The sequence below is a fragment of the Muntiacus reevesi genome, chromosome 18 (genome assembly GCF_963930625.1).
Source record: "Muntiacus reevesi chromosome 18, mMunRee1.1, whole genome shotgun sequence".
NCBI lineage: Eukaryota > Metazoa > Chordata > Mammalia > Artiodactyla > Cervidae > Muntiacus > Muntiacus reevesi.
The window spans coordinates 7,540,616-7,553,399 of NC_089266.1; the positions used below are offsets into that span (position 1 = coordinate 7,540,616).

Consider the following 12,784-nt stretch of genomic DNA (forward strand, 5'->3'; position numbering starts at 1 on the left):
GAATCCACCTTCCAATGCAGGGGACGCAGGTATGATCTCTGGTCAGGGAATGAAGATCCCACCTGCTTTGGGACATCTAAGTCTCCTGCTGCAATGAAAAGATCCTGTATGCTGCGGTGAAGATCCTGCCACAGTTAAGACCTAACACAGCCAAAAATAAATAAGTAAATAAGTATTTTTAAAAAGGTATCTATTCAACCTACATATCCACAGAAATGTAGCTTAAAACATTTTAAAAATATTTATTTATTTGGCTGTGCTAGGTCTTAGTTGGGGCATGCAAAATCTAGGTTCCCTGCCCAAGGATTGAACCCCAGACCCCCTGCATTGGGAACGTGGAGTCTTAGCCACTGGCCCAGGAAGTCGTCCCAGCTTAATCGATTCCTAACCGCATTGTGATGACCTGAAGGACTATATGCTGCTCCTGTCACTGTACCAAGATGGCATAGTTTGAAGGGAAAAAGTGAAAAAGACTGTGGAAGTAAGAAAATCCAAATTCAGGAACAGCTCTCACTTGAGTGTAGAAGCAGAACGTTTTCCTCCGCAGGGGAGCGCATCAGGCACAGACCCTGGCCTATGTGGGAAGGACGCGGCTCCCTTGGCCGCTTGTTCTTACCTGGCGATGCCATTCTGGAACTCTTCGGTGGCCTGGTAATAGATGGTGATGGCCACCCGAGCATCCGTGTCAAAGGTGAACTCCACGTTGTAGTGGACCTTTGCTCTGCCTGCCTCTTCCCCAGGGGTCTTCACTTCCTCGGCACATCTAGAAAACCACAAAGACGCGGCATTCGGGGGTAGCCAATTAACATGTTTAAAGTGATCTTTTTTCTTCTCTTTTTCTTTTGGGGGGATCCTGGCTCCCTGATCAGAGATTGAATCCACGGCCCCTGCAGTGGAAGCAAGGAGTCCTAACCACTGAACCGCCAGGGCATTCCCTTCTTTTTCTATTTTATAAAAATTTATTTATTTATTTATTTTAATGGCTGTGCTGGATCTTAGTTGCAGCATGCAGACTGGCATGTGGGATCTAGTTCCCTGACTGGGGATCGAACTCGGGCCCCCTGCGTTGGATGCCTGAGTCTTACGCACTGGAACACCAGGGAAGTCACTTCTCTTCTTTTTTAACTGAACAGAATGTGGGCTTCCCTCCGTGATCACACACTTAGGCCTCCACCCTCATTCTGAATGATGGCAGAGCACCCTGTTACTACTATGGGGGGAATTTAGGCAATTTCTGATACTTCATGGTGCCACAGTTCACATCCTTGTGCGTTTGCCAGCCTTTTTTTAAAAAAATAGCTTTTACTTTAGTCAAAGTTACTCATGCCATCGTTTAAATAGTTTCTACAAGGCTTGTGACAAAAACGCAGCGGGTCACTTTATGTCCGTTTTCCGCTTCTTCAGAGAAAACCGACTTTCCCTCTGCAGCTGACTGTTTCTGGCATTTACCTGCATGCTTTGAAATAACAGGCTCAGGTTACTTTTTCAGCTTTAGGCGTTGTCTATTGACTTGGCCTCCCTTGTGGCTCAGCTAGTAAAGAATGCACCTGCAATGTGGGAGACCTGGGTTCAGTCCCTGGGTTGGGAAGACCCCCTGGAGAAGGGAAAGGCTACCCACTCCAGTATTCTGGTCTGGAGAATTCCATGGACTGTGTAGCCCATGGGGTCGTAAAGAGTCAGACACGACTGAGTGACTTTCACTCATTCACTCACTCACCAGTATTCTGGGATGCCCTGGTGGCTCAGACGGTAAAGCGTCTGCCTATAATGCGGGAGACCCGGGTTTGATCCCTGGGTCAGGAAGATCCCCTGGAGAAGGAAATGGCGACCCACTCCAGTATTCTTGCCTGGAAAATCCCATGGACTGAGGAGCCTGGCAGGCTACAGTCCATGGGGTCACAAAGAGTTGGATACGACTGAGCGACTTCACTTTCACTTATTGACTTTCTACTATGGGAACAGGCTTTCTTTTTTAAAGTTTTTTTTAAAATTATAATTTATTTATGTCGGTGCTGTGTGCGGGCTTTTCCAGGCGTGGTGACCTCTCTGGTCGCAGGGCCCAGGCTCGGGAGCGTGGACTCGGGAGCTGTGGCACACCGCCCTGTGGCTGGTAGGATCTTCCTGGACCAGGGACTGAACCTGTGTCCCCTGTGTTGGCAGGCAGATTCTTAACCCTGAGCCACCAGGGAAGTCCCAAGACGTTCTTTCCCTTCCTTCCCTCTGCTCCACACAGGGGTGTTCCCTCCTGTGTGTAATACACCATGATTTTGTTAGCTCAGTACATCTTCCTCTATCCAAATGAGTCTATCAACATTACTCACAGCTCAACCACAGAGTAATCTCTAATCATTCTCTTTTTCCTGCACAAGCTTTTATCAGAGTTTGTGCTCTTTTTTTTTCTCCCCCAGCTGCTTAGTTCTCTATGCATTAACCACTAATTCAAACCCAAACTCTTGGTAGACAGATTTGCTGTCTGGAGGGCAGCATCGGTTTAAAAATCATACTATCTCCAGGACTTCCCTGGTGGTACAGCAGTTAAGACTCTGAGCTTCCACTGCTGGGGGTGTAAGTTCAATCCCTGGCTGGGGAACTAAGACCCCACAAGTCACATAGTGCAGCCACACGCACACACACACGCACACACACACTATCTCAGAGATAGCACACAGAGTCAGATGCTGATGATAACTAACACTGATGATGGTGATTAAACAGCAAACTCAGGGTGCCAGAGGAAAGGCACAGGAGATTAAGAACAAACTAAAAAGTAAATATAAGCAGGAAAGTAAGGACTTCCTTTGCCAAGTTCAAATATCCCATTTTCACATAGGTTTGTCCAGGTATCTGCAAAATTCACTTTCTCCCTCAACAATTCTTTGTTTTGGACAGTTCATCAGGTTGGGATAACCACGATGGCTTTCAGAAAAGAGATTCCCCACCAACACTGACTGTCTCAGAAAGTTCTGAACAATCCAGGTGAGGAGACACCTCATGCAAGCAGCCCACGGCCTGGGGAGGCCTGGAGGCCGGGCTCTGGGTCTGGCAGAAACAGTTCTGTGGGTCCCCTGGGGAGTCGGCTGCCCCCCAGCTGGGAACCTGAACTTACTTGACGAGTCTCAGGGTGTCCTTTCGGATGTTGATCAGGCTTCTCAGAGTCTTCACTGGTTCTTGGGGAGGGGGAGCTGCATAAGGAAACTGTCGGAAACAAAGTGGGAGAAGACAGTGTGTTTAGAAAGACCCATCACCATAGTAAGTGAACCTGGAGGTCACAGCTGCTGGGAGGGCAGGGTGGGGGCGCTCAGCATCCAAAATGCTACAGCTATCTGCCTTTCCCATTAGATGAAGCTTATGTGAGTCAGCATTCAAAATGTGGACAACTAATAAAAGCTCCCACTGCAGTTCCAAATACCATGCGACACACGGTGGCCGAGTTAATCACAAAAGGCTTTTCCGCCTGACCTTACACCACGGGGAGCCAGACCTGCAAGGATTTTCCTCCGGCGAAGCTGCATGGTGTCTGAAGAATTTAGGAACTGCAAACACAAGAGAACCCCAACGTGTGTACAGTGAAGGCCCGCAAACAGTGAAAAGCAAATTTCCTCTGCAGCTGATCATATAAAGCGGAGGGTTTTTAGAAAACAAACAAACAAAAAAACCATGAGCCAAGAGCTCTTCTAGGGTCATCAAAGGTTTTCGATTGTCCATCGTTTACCTTACACTCTCACTCTCTCTCCCCGTTTAGACATCTGGGTTTGGAGTTGTGAGGTGATGACAATGAGGATATAAGAAAGGGGGACACAGTAATATATCTAACTGGGAATTGCTTGGAGAAGATTAATCAGGGTGACCTATAATGCTCCCAGTATTCTTATAATGTCACTTGGGCAGTAAACATTTTTTACATACGGTTCCCTGAAAACCTACTAGTGTTTGAAGCTTTGTAAAAACGTGGTCCTCCTAGCTCTGAAGAGTCTGCTCCCTCATACTGCTTTTAGAAAACAGAACATCTACACGAAACTCTGTGCTTTCATGGACTTTCACTGACCATAACTGTTTTACTTGGGAAATATAATTGAATCTATGGTATTATACATCTGATTCTGTGTATTCAGTGTGATCACTGATACTTCACGTGTATGAATGTGACCCTTAAGAGATCACATTGAGGGACTTCTCTGGTGGTCTGGGCCTCCCTAGAGGCTCAGATGGAAAGAATCTGCCTACAATCCAGGAGACCCTGGTTCGATCCCTGGGTTAGGAAGATCTCCTGGAGAAGGGAATTGCTACCCACTCCAGTATTCTTGCCTGAAGAATCCCATGGACAGAGGAGCCTGGCGGGCCCCAGTCCATGGGGTTGCAAAGAGTTGGACATGACTGAGCGACTAACACTTTCTGGTGGTCTAGTGGCTAAGACTCCATGGTCCCAATGCAGGGGTTCCGGGTTTGATCCCTGATCAGGGAACTAGATCCTACAAGCCGCAACTAAAGATCCAGCACGCCACAATGAAGACGTGGCCAACTTGAATCAATTCCATGTTATTCAGTGTTTTCAGTTGGGGTTTTACTTTTTTTTTTTCCCTGATATAAATGTCATGGTGAATGCCTTGTCCCTACATTTCTGCGTGCCTGCTTGATTATTTCCTTAGGACAAATTCCTAGAAGTGGAATTACAGGATCAAAGAGTAAGCATATTTTTAAGACTCTTAAAACTATGTTGCCAAATTGTTCTCCAGAAAGCTAATTTCAACCTTGCTCTCCTGCATGCAGCATATCAGGAGGCTTTTATACAGGAAAGCTGAAATCCTGGTTCAGACCCCATCTGTGGCCTGTTTCTCCACCCCCACCCCCGACCATTCTGCTGGGCTGTCACACTAAAGGAATTTAAAACAATTTTTAAATAAGCTTAAGCAAAAAGTAATTAGGCAGGAAATCCCGACACAAATGCTTGTCTATTCTAAAGCCAAAATAAATGACTTTGGGATTAAAATTTTTTTCTGGAGTAGCGAAGTTAATCATATTTATTTGCACGGGTACTTGAGAGTTATCCATAACTTCTACCTGAGTTAAAAAAAACAACCCAAAATTAGAGGTTCTCCCTTCACCCTTTGCCCCTTCTCCACATTCTCCCCTCAAAGAAGAAAAACAAAAGAAAAGGGTGGGGGGAAAGCTAGTGTTCCTCATCTCCTACTTAGAATATTACATTTGATGATAACTGGCAATGGAACACAAATTATTCAGCGCTCAAGGAAAGACATCCCTGGGATGAATTGTTTATATACACAAACTATCCTTTGTAGTGGGCGTCCCTGGTAGCTCAGGGGTAAAGAACCTGCTTGCTGATGCAGGAGACTCAGGTTCAATCCCTGAGTCGGGAAGATTCCCTAGAGAAGGGAATGGCTATCCACTCCAACATTCTTGCCTGAAGAATCCCATGGACAGAGGAGCCTGGCAGACTACAGTCCATGGGGTCGCAAGGAGTTGGACATGACTGAGTGACTAAGCGCACATGCATACAGCCTTAATAGTATAATAAATCCATGCTTACATTTTAGCTCTTTGCCTCTCTCCCCCACCACAAAAGAAAACCATTGAAAATCTCTTTAAGAGAAACTAACCCAGTTTGCAGGCTCCTACCTACCAAAGCTTCTGCCTTAGCAGCCTTTCATTAACCCAGAGTCTTATCCACAACCCTCAGTGCTGCGTGTAAAGAGACTTCAAGTGGAAAAGACAACGTCCTGCTCTTTCAGGAAGCAGCATTATAAGGAAGATGATGTTGCTACACAAATAACCGTAACATTAAGCAGAGAAAAGCCAAACAAAAGGGCAATCATAAGGAAGTGATTGTTTCTGGCTGAGGTAATCTGGAAGGCTTCATGGAGGAGGTGGTATAGCACTCAGCCAGAGGAACTCTTTCAGTGCGTTCCCAGGGGTTGCTGATCGAGGCTCTGTGTGAATACAAAGCAAGTTCCTCCTTGGCCTTTTATCCTGGTGTTCATCAGTTTCCTTGTACATTTTTCTTACACCAGCCAGGCGCCACCTGGTGGCCGAATGTGGAATTGCCAGTTTACAGAGACCTGATACGGATATGAACATGTGTACACCTGGGTATTCATTGGAAGGACTGATGCTGAAGCTGAGACTCCAATACTGTGGCCACCTGATGCGAAGAGCTGACTCTTTGGAAAAGATCCTGATGCTGGGAAAGACAGGGCAGGCGGAGAAGGGGGTGACAGGGGATGAGATGGTTGGATGGCACCACTGACTCAATAGACATGAGTTTGAGCAAACTCGGGGAGATGGTGAAGGACACGGAAACCTGGTGTGCTGCAGTTCACGGGGTCACAGAGACTCAGACATGACTGAGCAACTGAACAACAACAACGCATATGTATATATTTATACACACGTGTATGCGTATATCACCCATGTATCCTAGATTTTCTAGCCATCCTAATTTCAAATATTTTGCTAAACTACCCCCTACTTTTGCACATTTTTGTTGTAAAAAATATGGTCCCAGTGCATATGAGATTACAGAACATCTTACTTCAGTTGTAAATTATTGGGCAATTCCCAGCACTCTATAAAAGGGACTATAATCCAGTCACAAAAATGAATAATTAATTTCAATGAAAAGGTTTTTTAAAGGTACATAATTTGCTAACATTTGCTATTAAATTCGGGCCTGACCACATACCCACAGAGGAGCCTGGATATGGCCTGTCGGAGCTCACTCAATGGCTCCTGGGTCCTTTAGACTTGCCCCCATCACTTTTTAAAAGCTGCCTATTAATTTATTTTTGGCTGCACTGGGTCTTTGTTGCAGCCCCTAGGAGTTTTGGTGCATGGGCTTAGTTGCCCTGTGGCATGTGGGATCTGAGTTCCCAGACCAGGGATGGAACCTGAATCCCCTCCATTGGCAAGCGGATTCTTAACCACAGGACCACCAGGCGGGGTATGCCCCCACCCCAATCACTTGAAGCACTTGCTTACTTTCTGGCACAGAAAGATACTCCAGGTTCACCTTCTGTTTTTCTGTCCCCTTCCTTGAACCCATCATGTCTCCAAGGAGCCCTGGTTCCTTTCTAGAGAAGTCTATCTCAGACCATCATGTATTCAGTAATCTTTTATTGATGGAACACCTGCTCTATCTCCAGTTTTCACTCTTACAAATTCTCATACAATACACATTCCCTGAAAGGAAACTTAATAGGAAAAAATGGAGAGGGACATAAAAGAAAAACAAATGAATACAACCTGACACAGTTTTTTTATTTACAAAGCAAAAAGCCCCGAATGCCAGAAATCTGCTTCTGAAGAGAAAGGAAATTATTTTTAGACAAACTATGATGAAAATAGAAAAGTACTGATTTAATACATAGCAGATAGTAACACTTGTGTCAGAGAAACAAATAATGGTTAATATGGAAATCAACATCTGGGGTTATATGAATAGCTCATTTACAGCACTCTTTTACATAAGCGCTTGCTTTTATAGATTTTAGGGCTTTTCTATTTAAATTTCAGTTCCTTTTTATTTGATGCTTGGTTATTTTCTCAGCCTTCTCTACTTCCCCTCTTCTCAGTTACACAGTGTATCCAAAACTTTACCAGTGGATATTTTTAGACTAGTGATACTTCAGAACATTTTCTTAAGATCTGTGTTGGGGAGAACAGTTTACTCTGGTTGAAAGCTGTGAAATGAATACAAATTTCCCTATTTAACCAGCTGTAGCCCTGGGACAGGCTGTATTGTGCCTGCTGTCCACCAAAACGTCAATGAGCTATATTTATAGCAGTAAAACCCCTTTACATTAATTTTCCATCCAATCCTCGTGGGGAATCAATCACTTGTGTAGAAAGACTGGTAACCACAAAGCTGACAAGATGTGAAAAGACATCCTTTCCACTCAAATTGAAGATGTGAGGGAGACACCGAGAGGGGGTCACAAGATGACCTTTACTCAAAGATGCTCTGTGTTCAGGTCTGGTTACCAAAGGAATCCATCCAAGATGGCAGTCTATTTATAATCTGTTAACTCCTCCGCCAGGCCCCCTGGCAAGGGGCACACAGGACCAACGTCCTGGCCACCTGATATCGCCTCTAAGGTTGACCTTTCCAAAATACTTAAGCCCTACTGTGGGTATGCCCAATAACCCAGTTCTCTCTTAACAGGTGATGACAGCATGAGGGATCCACTGCGGAGAAAAACACCCATCACAAAATCGCCCGGGTCTCCATTAACAACCATCACAGACCCATTTTCTCCCCTACTATGATGGGGGTCTTGACTGATTTCTCAGGAGTACTCAGACCAGGCAACGGGTTCCCTGCACTCTGACATCAAATGCATCAAATGTGTGGCTTTGATCACAAGTGAAACCTACTGGACTTCCGGTTCCTGACTGAAAGCCCCTCCCACAGGGATAAAGCACTACCCAATTTATCCTGTGCTTCTACAATAAAAGTTCCTTCCTGCACATGAGCTGCTTTTAGATACAGAGGGTTCTGCCTAACACCAGCTAATTTTAAGGAGCATTAAAAGGGAAAAAAGGGGCTTTTAGGAAAGCAGACACCGTCATCTTTTCCCTCCAATTAAGTTGGTAAATAATGACTAATCGTCAGAGAAATGACTCGCTTCAGACAAGCACTCTATTCTAGATGTCTGACTTCCAGATTTCATCTGGTCAGGAGACTGGTAACCTAACCCACAAATAAGAATTCACTTTTAAGTAAGAGATTTCGAGATGCCTAGTCCTGTATGTAAAGAATGTGCCCAGAAGGCTAAGCACCCGCATCAGCCAAAATAGGCATTTAAAAATACACAACATATTTTTTTCCCAAAGAAGCATATGAATGTTCTAATGCCACCAAGTGTTAGTTTTCCAGTCTTTTTTTTTTTTTTAAACACATTGGCATTTTCAACAGGCCAACTATTAAGAAGGCCAAGTGGACTAAAGTCTTCCCCAGTCTTATTTCAAAAACTAAAAACTGGGACTTCCCTGGTGGTCCAGTGGCTAAGACTCTGCACTTCCAATGCAGGGGGCCTAGGTTCAATCTCTGGTCAGGGAACTACATCCCACACGCTGCAATGAAGATAGAAGATCCCGTGTGCTGCAACTAAGACCTGGTGCAGACAAACAAATAAATATTAAAAGAGCTAAACTAAAAACTAAGTTGATTTTCAAGTTGAAAAACTCCAAGCTGCCTACCTGTGGCCCTCCTGAAGTATACTGATTGTAAGGTACCTATGTAAGATTCAAGATCAATTACAAGAATTTCAAGTCTCCATCTCTCAAACTGCTAGAAGGGAAATATGCTCTGAGGTCTGCTATTGTGTACGGCCATACCACCCTGAATGCGCCTGATCACATCTGAAGTCTGCTGTGTTAGAAATCTCAGCTTTTCAGGGACTTCCCTCGAGGTCCAGCAGTTAAGACTTGGCCCTCCAATGCAGGAGGTGGGGGTTTGATCCCTGGTCAGGAAGCTAAGATCCCACATGTCTCATGGCCAAAAAACCAAAACATGAAACAGAAGCAATATTGCAATCAATTCAAAAGACTTTAAAAAGAATGGTCCACATTTTTAAAAATCTTGAGGAAAAAAAAAAAGAATTTTGGCTTCAGAAAAAGAATAATAGTATGAAATATAGAAACAGTTACATTTATACAGATTTCTAAGCCCTGGTAGCTCAGTCGGTAAAGATTCTGCCTGCAATGCAGGAGTCTGGGTTTGATCCCTGGGTCAGGAAGATCCTCTGGAGAAGGAAATGGCAACCCATTCCAGTATTCTTGCTTGGAAAATCCCATGGAGAGAGGAGCCTGGCAGGCTACAGTCCATGAGGTCTCAAGAGGCAGACACGACTTAGTGACTAAATCACCACCAAGCCAAGCAAATACAGAATTCTAAGCCCAGGTGAGGTCTGTTATCTTGGCTAAGCTACATATTTGCAGATACAGCCTCAGGCTTAAGAAGAAGGCCATTAGTGACTCCAAAACTCTAATGAGATTTTATTTTGTTTAGTCAATCATGAGATATGGAAATCCCATATAATTAGAACAAAATAGCATAAAATAAAAACCTATAGCTCATGTCTGACAGTTTTCATTTCTAAATTGTTAATATTAAGATCTGTAATTTGTAGCTAATTTAACAAGGCACCATCTGCTTCATTTTGTCTTGCTAAGCCTCCAAAAGTTTGAGAGCTCTGATCATTCTTCAGTCACTCCTTAATAATAGTGATTAGCCAAGGCTATATAAACCAACTGAACTACTTTCTCTGGTTTATGTATTAAATATATTATATTGAGGCCTAAGGTCACTTAAAGTCTGTCCATAATGAAATCTAGAGCTAGAAGTATAAATCTTATATCCTGGATGGTGAATCTCAGGACAAACTACAAATATTTATAATATATCAAGTCCAGAGTCCAGCCCCAAGGTTGACACAGGCTTCTCTCATCTTGTGTTCCATCCTTAACCTTTCTGTGACCTCCTACCTGAGATCTCTGTGTCTCTCCATCTGTTACCTGTCACCTCTCATTCATCCTTGTAAATTTACACTCCTTCAGCCTCATCCTTCAGCCCTTCCAATTTTCCTTCCAATTTTCTCAGCAAACACTTCTCTCTGTCTCTTACGCTTTTTACTGATTTCCTGCATGCTATTAAGACCCTGGGCTTCTGGTCATCTTTCTGGGCTTGTCAGAGGTGATTCCAGTTCATCAAGTAAAAGAAGGTGTCTTAGCATTAACCATAAGCTTTCTGAGACTAAAAATAGCCAAGTTCCATGTTTAAACATAGTGCAAGGCAAAAATGGTGCAACAGCTAATAATTTTCCAAGAAGCGATACACAGCCATAAATGTTAGCATGGTTAGTCTGGCTCCTAGGTTTATAATTCTCAGCCTAGTCAATTAATACAAAGATTCTTTAAGCACTAGTTAATAATCTGCCAAGAAAGCAGAAGCCAAGGATTAAGTGGGAAGTCAAAAGTTCAGCAAGAGGATTTAGTAACTAGCTTCTAAACAAATACATTAGGGAAAAGGAAAGGTTGACAGTGGGTAAACCTGACAGACAATCACCTTGACTAAGTGATCAAGGTTGCCATCACTGGGAGCAGCATGAACTATCACGTGCCTCTGATCTGCTACAATAAGAAGGGCACTTAACCTCTGTGGTGTTCTTCCTCCAAAGCCATAATTCTGATCTAATCACAAGAAAACATCAGAAAACCCAAACTGATGGGAGATCTACAAAATATCTAACTAGTACATCTCAAAATTGTCACGGTCATGAAAAACAAGGAAAAACAGAAACTGTTCAAGATTGGACGAGATAAAGAAGACATAACAACCACAGGTGATCTGGGACTAAAAAAAAGACATTAATGGAAACACTAGTGTAGTCCTAATAAAATCTGTAGCTTTGAAAAATAGTAATGTTCCTATGCTAATTTTTAGTTTGGATAAATGCTTCATGGTTGTATAAGATTAGAGAAAGAAAACATTAGAGAAAGCTGGGTGAAGGGTATACCGGAATTCCCTACTACCTTTGCCGTTCTTCTGTTAAGGATAAAATTATTATTATTATTACTATTTGGGCTGTGCCAGGGGGCACGGGGGATCTTAGTCCCCCGACCAGGGATTGAACCTGTATCGTCTATAGTGGAAGTGCAAAGTCTTAACCACTGGACTGCCAGAGAAGTCCTTTTTCTTTTGGTATAAAATTATTTAAAAAAAAAAAAGGAAGGGAGGAAGTGAAGCAAGAGAAAGGACAAGAAGGAATGGAAAACGGAGGATCTCAAAATGGAAGATAGACCTGTCTTGGCTCTTGTACTACTAGCGGTTGCGAAATTTTACACAAACCTCTATACCCTAAGTCTCCACTTCCTCACCAGTAAAATATGCCTGATAATATTTGCCTTATAACTTGAGAGAGTAAAGGTTATATTAATCAAGGTCCAGTCAGGAAAACAAACCACACCAGGTATTTTAACAGAGAATTTAATAGAAGGAACTGGTTAAACAGGCACTGGAGAGCCCAAATACAAAAAAGGGACACAGCTGACACAGTCACCTCGGGGAAGCTGCCACCGTCCCCAGTGCGGAGGGGACCCTCCCAGAAGATAGAAGGTACCTCTGGGTACCGCCCTTCCTCCCCCTCCAGGCCTGCAGACTCTTTAGCATCCTCTCTTGGCAGAGCCTGCAAGTGGAGAAACCTGGCAGAAGAGTGCCCCAATATTACCCCTGCTCACCGTAGAGGGTAATTCGGGGCAGGGAGAAAACAGCTGAGCTGTTAACTGTGAAACAACTGTGTCGACTGTAAATGGCACCCACTGGTACTTACTATTATCATCACTTCTATTAAGTGCCTGGGCTAACTCTTTTTTTTGGCTGTATCACGTGGCCTGTGGGATCTCAGTTCCTGATCAGGGGAGGAACCCCCTGCTCCCTGCGGTAGAAGCTGAGTCTTAACCACTGGACCGACAGGGAAGTCATCTCTCTCTCGTTCTTTAAGAAATCATTGAACAGTCTGGGTTAACAGAGGACATGCACCTTTGGTATTAAAAGCATTTACATTTTTAATAAATGGAAACTATGGGACTACATTCTATTCTATAATTATAGCAACCTTTACCGCAAAGCCCGCTTTGTCAGAGCTATCTTCTAAAGATAAAGCACACGTCTGATTCATTTCTGTAATAATCAGAGCTACTATTTTAGTTGAGTGAAATACGTGTGCCATTCAGGGATGCTATCTACATATAACCACATTATTTGACCCAG

At 43.7% G+C, this 12,784-nt stretch overlaps 1 protein-coding gene and 1 non-coding gene across 4 annotated transcripts in view; one reads left to right on the forward strand and one right to left on the reverse strand.

Moving 5' to 3' along the window:
- Positions 1-12,784, reverse strand: part of RNF157 (ring finger protein 157) — a 75,980-nt gene that overhangs the window by 25,030 nt on the left and 38,166 nt on the right. For all 3 annotated transcript variants that reach the window (XM_065909010.1, XM_065909013.1, XM_065909012.1), the window contains 2 exons: positions 3,107-3,195; positions 617-763 (listed from right to left, as the gene is read on the reverse strand). In XM_065909010.1, the coding sequence (XP_065765082.1) occupies positions 617-763; positions 3,107-3,195 (236 nt within the window). The remainder of the gene's footprint in view (positions 1-616; positions 764-3,106; positions 3,196-12,784) is intronic.
- Positions 9,001-9,073, forward strand: TRNAG-UCC (transfer RNA glycine (anticodon UCC)). Its single transcript has one exon. It is a non-coding gene; the product is annotated as a tRNA-Gly (tRNA).